Source organism: Hemitrygon akajei, chromosome 20, assembly GCF_048418815.1.
Source record: "Hemitrygon akajei chromosome 20, sHemAka1.3, whole genome shotgun sequence".
Classification (NCBI taxonomy): Eukaryota; Metazoa; Chordata; class Chondrichthyes; order Myliobatiformes; family Dasyatidae; genus Hemitrygon; species Hemitrygon akajei.
The window spans coordinates 70307274-70325322 of record NC_133143.1 but is presented as its reverse complement, the minus strand read 5'-3'; the positions used below and the strand labels follow the sequence as shown (position 1 = coordinate 70325322).

The following is an 18049-nucleotide window of genomic DNA, read 5'->3' as shown; positions in this document are numbered from 1 at the left end:
TTTATCTCCCATTGACTTACGTCCGCTGTTGAATAGGATTTGGTTTTATCATGCTGAGCTCTTGATGCTTACAATTTAATGAGGACAAACTCTTTGCTTTAGGTAATACTAAACAACTTTCTGCCAAGGTCAAGATTGGAAATACCTCTCTGAATCAGAAAGTGAACTTACATTGGAAATGGTTTAGTACAGATACATTAGAGACATTTAGGAGACTGGTAAGTACACAAATGTTAAATGGAGGTTTATGTGAGAGAGAAGGGTTAGACTGATCTTAGAGTAGGTTAAAAAGCAGGCACAATATCCTAGGGTGAAGGTGTTGTATTGTTCTATGTTCTATGTTATTCATCAGGTTTAATGTGTGAGGACCACTTGATGAGTCTGAGTCTCTGGAGTTTAGAAGAATGAGGGGGCACCTCATTGAACCTATCAATACTGATAGGCCTAGAAAGAGTAGACGTAGAGAGGATGATTCCAATAGTGGGGGAAACTAGGACCAGAGGGCACAGCCTTGGAATAGGACATCCCTTTAGAACAGATATGAGGATGATATAAGCATGACAAATCTGTGGAATCCATAGCTACAGATGTCGTGCAGGCCAAGTCATTGGATATACTTAAAGCTGTGGCTGATAGGTTCTTGATTAGTCAGGGTATGGAAGGTTACACGGAGAAGGTAGGAGAATGGGGTTGAAAAGGATAATAAATCAGCCATGATGGAATGATGGAACAGACTTGATGGGCCAAATGGCCTAATTTACTCCTATGTCTTATGGTCTTATTATACCGAATTTATCAAGATTTTGACATTGATAATAATGCTGAATTCTGAAATGTTTGATCTAAAGTGAGAAATGAACTGATTTTTCAACAACTTCGTCTCCATGGAATCATCCCAAAATACATGCACTTGCAATTTATCATATTTCTGCAGAGAGATTTTATGTTAGTAAAGTAAGTACAGTGGATTCCAGTTCATTAGGACACATTGGGATCAGTGCATTTTGGTCCAATTAAGTGGCTAACCCAATTAGCTGAAGTTTCACAGTTATAGTTAAAAAGATACAAAAAAGCCTATGACCTTTGGCTTGTTGGGGAGAGTGACGAGCTAATAGACAGGAGCTACAGGGAAGTAGTCACCCGGGGCCACAGGAGACAGATAAGTGGGCGATTGTCAGGAGAGGGAAGTTAGCGGAGAGCTCCCCTGCGGAGGAATTCATGGAGGGATGGTCTACTGAGCTAGAGTGGGTCGAAGTCAGAAACAGGAAAGGGGCAAAAACTCTACAGGTGGTTTTTTATAGACCCCCCCCCCCAATAGTAACAGAGACACTGAGGAGCGATAGGGAGGCAGATTCTGGAACGGTGCAATAATAATATGGTTGTTGTGATGGGAGATTTTAACTTCCCTAATATTGAATGGCATCTCCTTAGAGCAAGGGATTTAGATGGGATGGTGTTTGTTAGGTGTGTTCAGGAAGGTTTCTTGATGCAATTTGTAGATAAGCCAACTAGAGGAGAAGCTGTACTTGATCTGGTATTGGGAAATGAACCTGGTCAGCTGTCAGATCTCTCGGTGGGAGAGCTTTTGAAAAGGATTGTTAGATAAGTCACTAGGACTGGATGAGATATACCCCAGGCTACTGTGGGAAGCGAGGGAGGAGTTTGCTGAGCTTCTTGCGATGATCTTTGTATCATCAATAAGGACGGGAGAAATACCAGATGATGGGAGGGTTGCAAATGTTGTTCCCTTGTTCAAGAAAGGGAGTAGAGATAACCCAGGAAATTATAGACCAGTGAGTCTGACTTCAATGGTGGGGAAGTTGTTAGAGAAGATCCTGAGAGGCAGGATTTATGAGCATTTGGAGAGACATGATCTGATTAGGGATGGTCAGCATGACTTTGTCAAGGGCAGGTCGTGCCTTACGAGCCTGATTGAATTTTTTGAAGATGTAACAAAGCACATTAATGAAGGTGGAGCAGTAGATGTAGTGTATATGGATTTCAGTAAGGCTTTTGATAAGGTCCCCATGTAAGGCTCCTTCAGAAAGTAAGGAGACATGGGCTTGAAGGAGACCTTGCTTTGTGGATCCAGAACTGGCTTCCCACAGAAGGGAAAGGGTGGTTGTAGACGGATCATATTCTGCATGGAGGTTGGTGACCAGTGGTGTTCCGCAGGGATCTGTTCTGGGACCCCTCCTCTTTGTGATTTTTATAAATGACCTGGATGAAGAAGTAGAAGGGTTAGTAAATTTGCTGATGACAAACTTGGGGTGTTGTGGATAGTCTGGAGGGTTGTTAGAGGTTACAGCGGGACATCGATAGGATGCAGAACTGGGCTGAGAAGTGGCAGTTGGAGTTCAACCCAGATAAGTGTGAAGTGGTTCATTTTGGTAGGTCCAATTTCAAGACAGAATATAATATCAGTGGTAAGACTTTTGGCAGTGTGGAGGATCTGAGAGATTTTGGGATCCATGTTGATAGGACACTCAAAGCTGCTGCTGTGCAGGTTGACACTGTTGTTAAGAAGATGTATGGTGTATTGGTATTCATCAACTGTGGAACTGAGTTCAAGAGCTGTGACATAATGTTACAGCAGGGGTCACCAACCTTGTTTGCACCGCAGACCGGTTTAATATTGAAAATATTCTTGTGGACTGGCCCACGGAGGGGGTGTTGTGGGTGTTAATCATGACCGGGAGTATAGGTGATAAGTCAATTGTAAGTCACTTCTAAATGGCTAATACACTCAATTGTTTCTAAAAGCGTTTATCTAACGGATTTAATATTAAACAAACAGCACATATTTTCCTCGTATGAACATATAAAATCATTACAACACACCAGTGAGAGGACAAGGTAAGGGCCGGAAGTCCCTGTACTGGGGCTGTGGCGGATGCAGTCTGAGAGAGTGACCGACTGAGCGAGGAGTGTGACAGGGCACGCGTCTGCCCCCCTTGTGGGTAGGTAGGATCTATCGGCTGACAAAAGTTTGGCTCGAGGGATGACTTTCAGTAGATCGCAGCGAGGTAGCTGCTCTGCTACTTACGGAACCCTGAGCCTGAATTAGGTCGTCTGCGAATATTTTAGCACCGGGTTCCCACGAACATTCGGTGTCGTAAATAGGTTCAGAGGCGGCGCCCATCTGTCCGCGCTCCAGACCAACCAGGAGACGTGCTTCAGGCGCAAGGCAGACGGTTACCTGAGGCCAACCAGTGACCCCTGGCACGAGGGTAATACTGCGTTTAGGTGACTGATGACCTTGCGTGGGTAATGACTTCGCATGCATAATGACCTCGTGTGCATTCAAGTTCAAAGTGGGCGTGACAGGGAATGAGGAAAGGTGCATTTGACAAGGTCCCTCATGAGAGACTCATCCAGAATGGCATGGGATCAGTGGAACCTTGGCTGTTTGGATAAAAAATTGGCTTAAAGGAAGAAAGCAGAGGGTAGTTGTGGAAGGAAAGTATTCTGCCTGGAGGTTGGTGAAAGTATTCTACCTGGAGTGCCGCAGGGATCTGTCCTGGGACCCCCGCTATTTGTGATTTTTATAAATGACCTGGATGTGGAGGTGGAAGGATGGGTGAGTAAGTTTGCGGATGACACGAAGATTGGAGGAGTTGTGGATGGAGCTGTAGGTTGTCGAAGGTTACAAGAGGATATAGACAGGCTGCAGAGTTGGGCAGAAAAATGGCAGATGGAGTTCAATCCGGACAAGTGTGAGGTGATGCATTTTGGAAGGACAAACCAGAAGACTGAGTACAGGATTAATGGTCAATTACTTAAGAGTGTGGATGAACAAAGGGACCTTGGGGTTCAAATCCATACATCCCTCAAGGTCGCTGCACAGGTTGATAGGGTAGTTAAGAAGGCCTATGGGATGCTAGGCTTCATTAACAGGGGGATTGAGTTCAAGAGTAGAGAGGTCATGTTGCAACTCTACAAATCTCTGGTGAGACCGCACTTAGAGTATTGTGTTCAATTCTGGTCACCTCATTACAGGAAGGATGTGGAAGCTATGGAGAGGGTGCAGAGAAGATTTACCAGGATGTTGCCTGGTTTGGAGAACAAGTCATATGAAGCAAGGTTAGCAGAGCTGGGACTTTTCTCTTTGGATCATAGAAGAATGAGAGGGGACTTGATAGAGATCTACAAGATTATGAGAGGCATAGATAGGGTGGATAGTCAGTACCTGTTTCCCAGGGCACCAATAGCAAACACCAGAGGGCATGTGTACAAAATTAAGGGAGGGAAGTTTAGGGGAGACATCAGGGGTAAGTTTTTTACACAGAGGGTTGTGAGTGTCTGGAATGACTTGCCAGGGATGGTGGTGGAGGTTAAAACATTAGGGGTATTTAAGAGCCTCTTGGATAGGCACATGGATGAAAGAAAAATAGAAGGTTATGGGGTAGTGTGGGTTTAGTACTTTTTTTTAAGGATTATATGGGTCGGCACAACATGGAGGGCTGAAGGGCCTGTACTGTGCTGTAGTGTTCTATGGTTCTATGGTGCAGCTGACATATATCGTTTCAAATCGCCAAATCATATCGTTTCCTCGCGGCCTGGTAGCACATGCTTTGCGGCCCGGTACTGGTCCATGGCCCGGTGATAGGGGACAACTGTGTTACAGTTCTATAAGATCATGTCAGACCCCACTTGGAGTACTGTGTTCAGTTCTGGTCACCTCACTACAGGATGGATGTCGCTATTATAGAGAGTGTAGAGGAGATTTACAAGGATATTGCCTGGACTGGGGAGTATGCCTTATAAGAATAGGTTGAGTGTACTTGGCCTTTTCTTTTTGGAGCAATGGAGGATGAGAGGTGACCTGATAGAGTTGTCTAAGATGATGAGAGGCATTGATCATGTGGATAGCCAGAGGCTTTTTCCCAGGGCTGAAATGGTTAACATGAGGCAGCACAGTTTTAAGGTGCTTAGAAGTAAGTACAGAGGGGATGTCAGGGGTAAGTTTTTCACACAAAGAGTGGTGGGTGCATGGAATGCACTGCCGGTGATGGTGGTGGAAGAGGATACAATGGGGTCTTTTAAAAGCCTCTTAGATAAGTACATGGAGCTTAGAAAAATAGAGGGCTATGCACTAGGGAAATTCTAGACAGTCTCCAGAGTAGGCTATATGGTCGGCACAATATTGTGGGCCAAAGTGCCTGTAATGTGCTGTAAATTTCTGTGTTCTAAAAAGACAAACTGAGTAACAAATTATGCATTTGAATGAAATACAAAACATATTAGAAAGCTACCAATACTACTACAGTACTATAAAACTGTGTATGGGTTCCTAATAGTTATCAATGGAAGAATTCATGTAGTGTACACCACCGTGTACTTTTGATTGATCGCACAGGAACAACTCGACACAGACACAAAGTATAGTTAATGGACTGCCTTCATGCAATGCTGTTGGTGATTGCATCTCTAAATCTTCATCTTCAATGTAACATTCAAGATGATTGTTGATATCTTCAAATTCATCTTGGGTCTAATTTGTTGAAGAAGTGAAATCATTTCATTTTCACTCCTGGCTGTTTTTGACATCTCCAAGCCTGAATGCTTGAAACCGCAGTGAGCAAAACAGCTCTCAATTGATTTACTACCTGCTTCTTGCCAGCTATCAGTGACAAAAAACGCTGCTTTTTGAACACAAACACACACAACCGACATTATTTAATAACTGTTTACTCTAAGCATGGTGTAGTGTCTAACAGCCACACAAGTGCACACAACTGACAGTAGTTAGAAACTGTTGAGCAACAGTCTCCTTCCTCAATTAGATGACACAATGTCCCAAATAAATAAAGGGAATCTTGGCTATTTCCTTGGTTAGATTTTGTTCTTTAAGAGTGGTCCCAAGTAAATGACTGCCCTGATTGGCTCAGTTAACCAGAATCCACAGATTCCCAATGAAAACAGGTAAGCCATAAGACCATAAGATATAGGAGCAGAATTAGGCCACTTGGCCCATCGAGTCTGCTCTGCCATTTACCTCTCAGCCCCAGACTCTTGCCTTCTTCCTTCGTGTCCTGACTAATCAAGAACCTATCAACCTCTGGCTTAAATATACCCAATGAATTCACCTCCAGAGCTGCCTGTGGTAACAAACTCTACAAATTTACCAATCTCTGGCTAAAGAAATTCCTTTTGTTCTCTATTCTAAATGGATATCCCGTCCCCCTATTCTGAGCTCTGTCCTTTGGTTTTAGACTCCCCCACCATAGGAAACAATTTCCCCACACCCACTCTATCTAAGCCTTTCAACATTCATCTGAATTTCATTGAGTATAGGACCAGAGCCAAGAAACGCTCCTCATATGGTAAGCTTTTCAATTCTTGAATTGTTTATGTGAACCTCCTTTGAACTGTCTCTAACATCAACATATCCTTCCATAGATAAATGGCAAAAAACTGCACACAATACAAAAGTGAGGCCTCACCAGTGCTTTATAAAGGCCCAACATTACATCCTTGCTTTTATATTCTAGTCCTCTTGAAATGAATGCTAACATTGCATTTGCCTTCCTCACCAGACTCAACTTGCAATTTAGCCTCTAGGGAATTCTGTACAAAGACTCTCAAGTCTCTCTGATTTTTGTATTTTCTCTCCATTTTGAAAATAGTCTACATTTTTATTTCTTCTACCAAAGTGCATGACCATACACCTCCCAAAATTATATTCCATCTGTCACTTCTTTGCCCATTCTCCTAATCTGTCTAAATCAGATTACTGTGTTCAGTTCTGGTCACTTCACTACAGGAAGGATGTGGATGCTGTAGAGAGAGTGCAGAGGAGATTTACAAGGATGTTGCCTGGATTGGAGGGTGTTGAGTGAACTTAGCCTTTTCTCCTTGCAGTGAAGGCGGATGAGAGGTGACCTGATAGAGGTGTATAAGAGGCTGAGAGGCATTGATTGTGTGGACAGTCAGAGGCTTTTCCCCGGGACTGAAATGGATAATGTGAGGGGGCACAGTTTTAAAATGCTTGGAAGCAGGTACAAGGGGGATGTCAGTTTTTCACACAGAGTGGTGGGTGTGTGGAATGCACTGTCAGTGATGGTGGTGGAGGCAGATACAATAGTGTCTTTTAAGTGACTCTTAGATAGGTAGATGGAGTCATCAGCCTGGGAAGGCAGTCCATCTAGGAGAAGCAAAACTCTGATTTCAAACCTCCGCTGCCTTGCGGCCATACCCACTCATGGGAAAGTCTTCGGGAGTAAACCCTGAGGACAAATCCAGAGCTGGAGTCCCTAAGGCAGTCCGATGTTGCCTTCAACCTCATTCTGGTAACTCCTGTGATGACACTGGTGCCAAGCTGTATCGCCTTTGCCCTTCCCTTGGTGTCGTGGAGAGGGGAGACTTGCAGCATGGGCAACTGCCGGTCTTCCATACAACCCTGTCCAGGCCTGTGCCCTGGAGAGGATACTCCAGCAGACTTTCCAGGTGCAGTTCCATGGTCTCACGAGACTAACGGATGCCACCACCAGATAGGTACATGAGGTTAGAAAAATAGAGGGCTATGCAGTTTCTATAGTAGGTTAAATGGTTTGGCACAGCATTGTGGGCTGAAGGGCCTGTACTGTGCTGTAGATTTCTATGTTTCTATGATACTAAGTCCTTCTGTAGCCTCTCTACATCCTAACCACTACCCGTCCCTCCACCTACCTTCATATTGTCTGCAAACTTTGACACAAATCCATCAATTTCATCATCCAAATCATTGACACATAACGTAAAAAGAATCGATCCCAACACAAACCCCCGTGGACACTACCAGTCACCAGCAGCCAACCAGAAAAGGCTCCCTTTATTCCCAATCTTAGTCTCCTGCCAATCAGTCTCTGCCTTATCCAGTCTCCTGCCAATCAGTCTCTGCCTTATCCAGTCTCCTGCCAATCAGTCTCTGCCTTATCCAGTCTCCTGCCAATCAGTCTCTGCCTTATCCAGGCAAATTTCACAACACATGCCGATGATAATAAATCCGATACTGATTCTGCTAGAATCTTTCCTGTAATACCATGGGCTCTTAACTTGTTAAACAGCCTGATGTGCGGCACCTTGTGAAAGGCTGTCTGAAAATCCAAGTACACAATATCCACCGTTTCTCTTTTGTCTATCCTGCTTGTTATTTCTTCAAAGAATTCCAGAAGATCTGTCAAGCACGATTTTCCCTTGAGGATGGCATGTACCTCTAAGCAACCCCAAATCACATCCTTCTCTCCCTGGTAGGTCAACCCCCTCAACAGTATCTAATGTTGAATACTTATTGAGGGGAATGGCCACAGGTGTACTCTGTACATTTCCCCTCCTCCTGACAGTTATCTGTCTCCTGCAACCTAGGGGTGACTACCTTCCTGTAGCTCCTGTCTATCACCTCCTCATTCTCCTGTATAAGCCGTAGGTCATTGAGCTACAGCTCCAGTTCCTTAACACGTTCTCTGAGGAGCTGTTGCTTGGTGCATCTGGTCTAGATGTGGTTACCTGGGAGGCCGGTCTCCAGAATTTGCACATTAGACACAGAGAACAAAACACTGCCCCTGGGGCCATTCTCACCGCACTAACTGTACTCTGGGGCCATTCTCACTGACTGTGCCCTGGGGACATTCACACTAACTGTACCCTGGGGCCATTCTCACTGACTAACTGTACCCTGGGGCCATTCACACTAACTGTGCCCTGGGGCCATTCTCACTGACTAACTGTACCCTGGGGACATTCACACTAACTGTACCCTGGGGCCATTCTCACTGACTAACTGTACCCTGGGGACATTCACACTAACTGTACCCTGGGGCCATTCTCACTAACTGTGTCCTGGGGCCACTCTCACTGCATTAACTGTGACCTGGGGCTGTTCTCACTGACTAACTGTGTCCTGGGGCCACTCTCACTGCATTAACTGTGACCTGGGGCCATTCTCACTGCATTAACTGTGCCCTGGGGCCACTCTCACTGCATTAACTGTACCCCTGGGGCCATTCTCATTGAACTAACTGTACCCCAACAGATGAGGTACAAACAATAATGGAGAATCTTACCAGAAATTTACCTCGCCCGAAGACAAAGCCACTTCAACACGGCCCGCTCACACAATGGCCGTTCCGTTTGCCCTTGCCGTAGTTTTGTACGCCCTAATGAATCCTGTTCACTGATTGGGCACAGTCCAACTCCAAAAACTGCCATGAAGTGCTGCCTTTTTAATCTTCAGCTGCAAACCCAAGTGAAATTGCCTCTTCTGCTCATGTTCCCAGTAAATGATCAGGCACAGTTCAACTCCTGATATGTTTGACTTCGATCTTAAAATAAGACGGTAGCAGCTGGAAATAGCTTCTGGTTATTTTATACAACAAAAACACGAAATGTGAAATATTTAAGGGGAACCTGATGGGGAACGTCTTCACTCAGAGGGTGGTGTGAGTGTGGAACGAGCTGTCAGCAGAAATGGTGGATGTGGGATTGATTTCAGCATTTCACACAAATCCGGATAGATACATGGATGGGAGGGGTAGGGAGGGCCATGGTCCGGGTGCAGGCTGATGGAATGAGGCAGAATTATAGTTTGGCATGGTCTAGATGGGCTGAAGGGCCTGTTTCTGTGCAATAGTGCTCTGTGACTCTATGAGAAGGAAATAAAAACAAACACCACCTTTGCAAGTAATGCATTTATTAAAAAGACAAATCACAGAGTCCAATAAGTTGCATAAGCTTTGTTTATAAAAGAAGTTATCAAATGTATATTTGAATCATCAGGAATAGAGGCAGATAATATAGTCTCTACAAAAATACTGGATTGTGCACAAAGTTCTCTAGATACATCCTGCTTGGTCCCAGCATTCACCAAATATGCAGTGGCAGAATTTTAGCACCAGGAGCACTGAACAGGACGATTTCTTATGGTGGAAAACAGGGCATTGGGAAGAATCTGCTCATGACAGTAGGGACAGGGAGGAGGGTGAGTCTAACTCTTCTCATTACTACCATCAGGGAGGAGGTACCAGAACCTGAGGACCCACACTCAATCATTCAGGAACCGTTTCTCCTCTGCCATCAGATTTCTCAATGGTCCTTGAACCCATGAACATTTTCTCATTATTGTCCCTTCTTTTTGCATTTCTTATTGCAACATAATGTTTATGCATTTTACTGTGCAAGTTTCATGACATTCATCAGTGATATTAAACCTGATTCTGATTCTGACCCCATAAGCTCTTCCTACCACAGAAATTAGTCAAAGTAATTGTGCACTGGGAGCCCAATCCAGGCTTTAAGTCAGGCTAATATTACTGGGACCTCCGTTGGTCTGGGTCAACCATAGATACTGCGTCTCAGCTGTCTACATGATATGTAAGCCAGGGCAATACGATATGGAGAGCAAGCTGCTGTCCATGTAACAGACTCCTCATCTCCACACAGCTGGTGAATCCAAAGGAACACCAGAGATCGACAGTGTTTGGCACCAGTGGTATCGTAGCAGTTGTCTGAACTCAATGTAGGACTGTCTTAGGGACTCCAGCTCTGGAACTTCCTTCTGGATTTAATCCTGAAGCCTTTCCCACGAGTGGGTGTAGCCGCAAGGCAGTGCACGTTTGAGATCAGAGTTTTCCTTTTCCTAGATGAGCTGCCAACCGCGGCTGATGAGCCCATCTTGCCAAATCAACTGGTTTGAAGGCACTCGTAACCTGCCTTTGCCCCTTCTACTATCAATCAAAATAATGCCGCGGGCCTAATAGCTAGGCCACATGTGAAGGGTGAGGAGCTGGACTTGGCTATTTGAGGCGCATGCCATTGGGAGCATTTAATAGATAGTGGGAATTTATCCCCACCCCGCCTCTCCTCCCCCCACCCTGGCTATGACAGCCTTAAAGAACCGAAACAGGTTATTAGTACAGGTGTTCCCCCCCCCCCCCCACCGAAGGTAGAGCGTTCCTATGAAACCTTTCTTAAGCTGAAATGGCATAAAGCGAAGAACCATTAATTTATATGGGAAAAATTTTTGTAAAAGCGAAAATCCTCTTTGTAATACAAAAACAGGTAACTAATGTAGGTCTTTTGTAAAAGCGAAGTGGCATAAAGTGAACGTTTGCAAAGTGGGGGACACCTGTAATCCCCAATTTGATATTGGAGCCTGCATGCCGTGTAAACGTAGTTAGCCTTGATGCTTCGTGCTTTGGAACTTGAAGATTGCCTTCCACTGTCAGTGCTTTCAATAAAAAAAGGTTTTGCTGCTCAGAAAATCTCACTGAAGCCGAGGATTATTCTGCTGGTATTTAACAAAAAGTAGAATTAACAAAACAGAATTGAGGAAATAAAATACAGATGCTGAAAATACAGGCTAATATTTTGGGCTTTGCATTAGATGAAGTGGTAAAGAGATGCACACATATTTGTCAAATGCTTTTTCTCTTTAAAACCTGAAGTGATCTGAAGAGATAGGAAGAGTGATCATCATTGTACTTGGAGTATTGTGAGCAGTTTTGGGCCCCTTATCTAAGAAAGGATGTGTTGGTACTGGAGAGGGTCCAGAGGAGGTTCATGACACTGACCCAATGACTGAGAGTGTTAAGTCTGAGGAGTGTTTGATGACTCTGGGCTTGTACTCCCTGGAGTTTGGAAGAATGAGGGAGGATCTCATTGAAAACTATCAAATATTTAAAGACCTAGATAGAGAGTATGTGAAGAGGGCATTTTCTGTAGTGGATGAGTCTAGGACCAGAGGGCACAGCCTCTGAATAGAAGGACATCTCTTTAGAAGACAGATGAGGAAGATTTTCTTTAGGCAGAGGGTGATGATTTTGTGGAATTCATTGCCATGGATGGCCGTGGTAGCTCAGCCCCTTCATAAGATGGTCTTATGACCCTAAAATAAATCACAGAATAGCTCTATAAGACCCTGGCTAGAGCGGACTTTGAGTATTGTGTTTATTTCTGCTTGCCTCATTATGGGAAAGATGTGGTAGCTTTAAAGAGGGTGCAGATGCTGCCTGGATTCAAGAGCAAGTCTGATCAGGAGAGTTAGAGCTTTTCTCTTTGGAGAGGAGGAGGATGAGTGTGACTTGATAGAGGTGTAAGATATAAGGTATAGGTGTAAGGTATAAGATGGTAAAAGGGATAGATTGTGTGAGCAGCCAGAGAGTTCTTACTGGGGTGGAAATGGTAAATACAAGGGGCATAATTTTAAGAGTTTGGAGGAAAGTATGGGGGAGGGTATCAAAAGTAAGTTTCTTTACACAGAGAGTGGTAGGTGTGGAATGTGGTGGTGGTAGAGGCAGATACATTAGGGGCATATAAAAAACTTTTAGGTAGGCATGGATGATAGAAAAATAGAGGATTGTGCAGGAGGGAGAGGTTAGATTGACTTTAGAGCAGGCTCAGCAAGGAGATAATGCTGAGCCTTTATAAGCCACTAGTCAGGCTGCACTTGGAGTTTTGGGCTCCATATCTCAGAAAGGAAGTGTTTTCATTGGAGAGGGTCCAGAGGAGGCTCACAAGGATGATTCCGGGAATGACGGGGTTAACATATGTGGCGTGTTTGGCAGCTTTGGGCCTGTACTCACTGGAATTTAGAAAGATGTGGGGGATCTCATTGAAAACTACTGAGTGTTGAAAGGACTAGATAGGGTGGATGTGGAGAGGATGTTTCCTATGGTGGAGGTATCCAGAACTTGAGGGCACAGCCTCAAAATTGAGGGCCAACTTTTTAGAACAGAGGTAAGGTGGAATTTTTTTTTTAGCCAGAGAGTAGTGAATCTGTGGAATGCTCTGCCACAGACTGCGGTGGAGGCCAAGTTTGTGGGTATATTTAAGGCAGAAGTTGATAGTTTCCTGATCGGTCAGGGCATCACAGAATACGGCGAGAGGGCAGGTGTATGGGGTTGAGTGGGATCTGGGATCAGCCATGATGGAATGGCAGAGCAGACTCGATGGGCTGAATGGCCTAATTCTGCTCCTGTGTCTTAGGGTCTTAGAAGGTTGGCACAATATCATAGTCTGAAGGGCCGGTGTTGTTCTGTAAATTTCTAAGGTCTGTGTTCTATTTTGAAGTCTGATGGAAAGTTATGTACAAAGCTGTGTATCAGTGTTTTCTCAGAGCCCCTATCTGTAACACTTAACTTGTAGTCTCAATGTCATATGCAATTGGTCCATCCATAGAGAACCCCAAGTAGAAGGATACATTCTCAATGCTTAGACCACTTCTCAGCTTGCCCAAATATACTGGTCTCACAGGAATTTTGACACTGCCAAACTCTGCGTACACCTTGTTATCCTCCCCTGTTCTGCCCTTCATGCGGACAAGAAGTCTTTTGACATCAGGTTCCTTCCAGATTTCTCCAGATTGCCATAAGGAATTGAGGTTTGGCATCTTTCTGAAAATTTGATCAATTTTTGCTTTGTGTGTGAATCTCCTCAAACCTTGTTCTTTGCAGAGATAGAAGTGTGCAACAGGATGTTTGGAATGACTCATTCGTCCGTAGCACCCTCTGAATGACTGACGGATTGCTGTTATGCATTTCAGAAGAAGTCTGCAATCTTCTTCAGCTTCATTTCCTTTTGTTGGCCAAAATAACAGGGAACCCAAGAAATACGGTTCAACGTAACCACAGTTGAACTCCACATCACGCAGCACTTCCTTCAAAAGATCTCGAAGTTTAGCGTAAGCTTCAATGTTCTTCGACTTTGCTTTAACACAGTTAAGCACAATGTTGGCCAAGATAAAGTTCTGTTTCTGCTTAGGTAATCTTGCTGTTTTATTCTTGAGGATAAATTGGTAACTATTGACAATTTTTTCCATTTTGTCCCCAGTTTCAGAACTATTTGTCAGGAACTCAAGCAAACCGGCAAACCGGTCTGCTTTGTGGAGCTCCAAGAACTTCCTGTGTTCCTCCAACTCTAATGATAGGCTGAGTTTTGGATTCATTTTCTTTGCTGAGATAGTTTCTTTCTGTGACTGACAAAATACTCTGCAGTATTTATGAAAACAATCTGAAACTTTTCTGCGAACCTTAACTTCAGCAGCTTCTTTCTCAATGTTCTTTGTTTTGAAATGGACAAAGTAGTCTTCAAAGAAGTCAAAAGCTGTCTTCATGGATGTTTTAATATTAATGAGATATCGATTATATTCATAAAGTATTGAACACAATTCTTCATCAATATTATTTGTCTTTTCAATATGCTGAAGATTCATGTTACCTGACAGGAAAGCTGATAATTCCTCTTCATTTCTTTCTTTCTTCCTACTGAAGAAAGGGACCATTCTGACAATATCCATAACGTACAGAGCAACTTCAATCTCTCCCAGATATCCAGAGGTATTGTACATGTCAGGTTTTGATCTGGTCCTCCATTCATGCCAGTCAGCTCTTACTTCCTTCTGTTCTGTCAGTTGCTGTGATTGTTTGAAAGCTTCTGATGCAGACTGTGCAAGATCCAGGAACTCCTTCAGTTGGGTAGGAGTCACCACCGTTGTTTTGTCATGTTCAGCCAAATCCAACTTGTATTTTAATTTGCTTTTGAAAACTTGGCCCAGTGTATCTCTTATGTAGGAATTGTCTTTTGCCCGATCTTTAGCCTTTAAAGCCCATTTGAGTGCTGAATCAAAATCTTTTCTAACCAGATAGAAGTGTCTTGCCAAGGCCTGCGAAATGAAAGGACTTTGGTCAAACTTGTTTGATGCTTCAGTCAAAATGTTTATGACTTTATCACTTCCTTCCTCATTCTGTACTACTTCAATTAAAGGAGAGAACAGAGTATTGGCCTCATCTCCGTGTTCTTTCCGCTGTCTGGTAATTAACATACTGTACGTGTCTTGTAGGAGTTTTTCTCTTCCAATACCGCGTTGGAGAAAAATGTTATCCCTGAGAAGTGTCAAGACAATGTCACTCTTGGGAAGATGGTAAGATTGCTTAAGTTCTTCTAGGCAGCCACTTGCAATCAGTGGATAGATGATCCGAATTCCCTGGTACCTCCCATACTCTTCCACTTCCATGCGGATAAGCAGGGCATTGTAAGGGCCTATCAAGTCTTCAAACTTCTCAGGACCCCAAAATGTGGTTTTCACTTGTCCTAATCCCAAGAATTCTTCACATTTTGAAACTGATATGGAAGAATCTTTAACATACCAGTTCAGTAAAGCTAGGAATGAGATCAGCTGTGCTTGCTTTTTTGCAATATCGAAATCCTTCAATAAATTATGGACTACATTTTCAACGTACTTTTTATCAAAATTACTCTTCATGATCATGAATGAGTAGAAATCTTCAGGTTTTGTGTGTTGTTCTTCAATTTCCTTAAGTTTTGATTCAAATGAATGTTGCTCAGCATCAGTCAGTTGATGCTTCAACGCAATACTTTCCAACACCATCATCTTTGAGCTCCTGACTGGATCCTGTGACCTCATGCAGTTCAAAATAATTACCAATGGTGTATCAAATTGGAGTCCTTTCTCAGCAACAGCATTTTGAATTGAGTTCTGTAACCCATGAACATTTTCAAATTCTTCAAAGTCATCTACCAAAAGTAAGACAGGATGACAGGAAGTCCCATAGGTCACCAACTCAACAATTTGTCTTCCAACTTCCAAGGAATCTTCTTTACTGTTCCTCAACACAGCACATCTAAACTTTTTCCTTAAATCCCATAAAACATGCATGGCCAAAGTTGTCCCACCACAGCCTGGATGATGAAACAAACTGATAATCGCACACGTTGCAGAAGTTGATTTTACATTAATTAACTCAACAAGATGGTCGTAGCCTTGCCGTTTGATAAAGGGAACTTTTGTGGAGAAGTAAAAATTCCACCATGATGCTTTACCACCTCTGTAAAACTGTTCTTCCTTGGATTTTTGAAATTCCTTAAACTTATTTTGATCCTTTTCTATGTCAGTATCCTCGCATTCATTTTCGCATAAAATTTCAAGTGCTGTCATAAGTTCCTCATCTTTCTTCTTAAGAACAACAGATGAGGAAGATGTTGAGGGCAAGAATCGCCTTGTGGACTGAGTGACCGATTTTATCTTCAGAATAGTGTCATTGACTTCTGCCAGGCTTAAAGCAGAAACACATCTCTGGGTAACTTCCTCTGAATCACACCTGCATTGCATAAGATCCTTCCAACGCAAGAAAGTCTGCTCATTTCCACAGATGCACATGATGTCTTCGACCCCTCCCAGTTCCTGGTAAAATGAACAGAAGGTTTCAAGAAAGGGATCTCTTTGATCATCTACTTTAGCCAGCAGCAAAAACACTACCAGAAATTTCCCTTTAGGCATGATGTCTGATCGACACAGGAATGAAACCAGCCTCCTGACATCAGCAGCTCGTTCTTTATACCACTGCTTGGGTTGTAGTGGCTTGTATTCCTGGACTTCAAGATCTGATCTTCCATTGCAGAATATCCAGCTTGGTTGTTTGTACAATTTTAGTTTCTCAATATTTTCATTAAGTGATGTATCAGTATCCTGGAACTGTCCCGGGAAGTGAAGATTTGCTGTTCTCTCTTTACGATAAGAATGACACAGCCCACTGCTTACAGACTCAGGGTCAAATTCTAACACACAAAACCAGTTCAATTCGTTTAGGAACTCTAAATGTTGAATTTGATTCTGCTGTGCTTTATTCGTCACCAAAATGTACCACTGATAATAGGAAGTGTCGATCATGTCTGAGCCACCTGTAATCATCCGGATCAGATTGTATCCTTCTTGTGTCTTTGTCATTCTTTGTGGTTTTGCTTCAACCTTTTGTCGCATCTCGACCAAGCCCTTTAAAGTTTCAGTGAGAAATCTGTTGTGCTCTGCATCTCTCTCTGTGATATTTTGATTTCCCAGAATATCTCTGGAACTGGTTCCATCACGTATGAACAACTGCTTCTCCTTGGCCTTCATCCACTTCTTGCCCTTTTTATTCAGCAGGTGAATATAATACAACTTAGAGCCACAAATGTCGGAGCTTGGCACAATGTCAACTTCAATTACAAATCTTTGTGATAGTGTTTGATCTGAGTTCAAAACCTCCACGAATCGGGGCGGTCGAATGCAGGATTTTGCATCTTCAACATCTTTCTTATCAAAGTAAGTAGAAAAGCTGTTACACAAACAATCAACATACTTGTCAGTGTTCTCCAGATACACACCTATAATCTCTCCATGTTTGTATCCACTTTTTGTGTCTCCTACCCCAAAATGGATGGTCCCATTTGTTCTGCTGTTAAGACATGCTGCTGAGAACCTGAAAACTTCATTACTGAACTTCTTCATCATATCTTCTATCACGTCTGCCCTCATTTCATTCTCAGGGACATTAAAAAGCTTAAACTCATGCACTGGGTCTAGTAGATTGGAGGGTCCTGTTTCGGGAGGAAGGACATAGTTCTGAATATACCTTGAACCTATGTGACGCTGGTCAAATGGATATGGCTCACATCTTGGTTTTGAGGCATTTTCTTCAAACTGCTGTTTGTTTTTTCTTGCCTCAGATTCTGAGGTGGACTCTGTCTTTGCAACAGCAACAATGGTCTCTTGTCCGTTTGTCTCACTTTCCTCTGAATTTGTGGGGCTTGAGTTGGGTTGTGTGACTTGATCTCCTGTCCTTCTCTTTGTACTGTGTTTCTGTGCTGAGGGGTTCTTGTTGAGATCCGAGGAAGCTGATTTACTCTTCTGACCTTCTGTGTTGAGTAACTCAGGTGCTTCAGAATCCGAAGTATTTGATCCTTTGCAAAGGGATCTTTCAGCAGTTGTTTGCTTTGTGGAACTCTTTGAACGTTTGACGAATTCATCACGCTTATTTATTATCAGAGCTGCTGGTCCAGCCTTTATGCCCATTTCTTTTATGTCTGCTTTAGTAAGTCCTTCCAATACCATTCCACTGACATCTTCATTGTACAATATCTCACCACACTGTTGACCCAGTTTCAGCTCACCAGTCACCCAGGATTTCACATGCTCTTTGGTCCATTCAGTTAAGTCAGTGGGTAAACGGCAGGATTTGTTCATCTTTGCTTCTTCGCCTTTAATGGAATCACAATTTGTCAAATTATTTATGTTGAA

At 43.3% G+C, this 18049-nt stretch overlaps 1 protein-coding gene across 1 annotated transcript in view; it reads right to left on the bottom strand.

Annotated features, from left to right (window-relative positions):
- Positions 1–10916: 10916 nt before the first annotated feature.
- Positions 10917–18049, bottom strand: part of LOC140713907 (sterile alpha motif domain-containing protein 9-like) — a 30431-nt gene continuing 23298 nt past the window's right edge. Inside the window, exon 2 of the mRNA XM_073024575.1 lies at positions 10917–18009. Within this exon, the coding sequence (XP_072880676.1) occupies positions 13112–18009 (4898 nt within the window). The 3' untranslated portion in view covers positions 10917–13111. The remainder of the gene's footprint in view (positions 18010–18049) is intronic.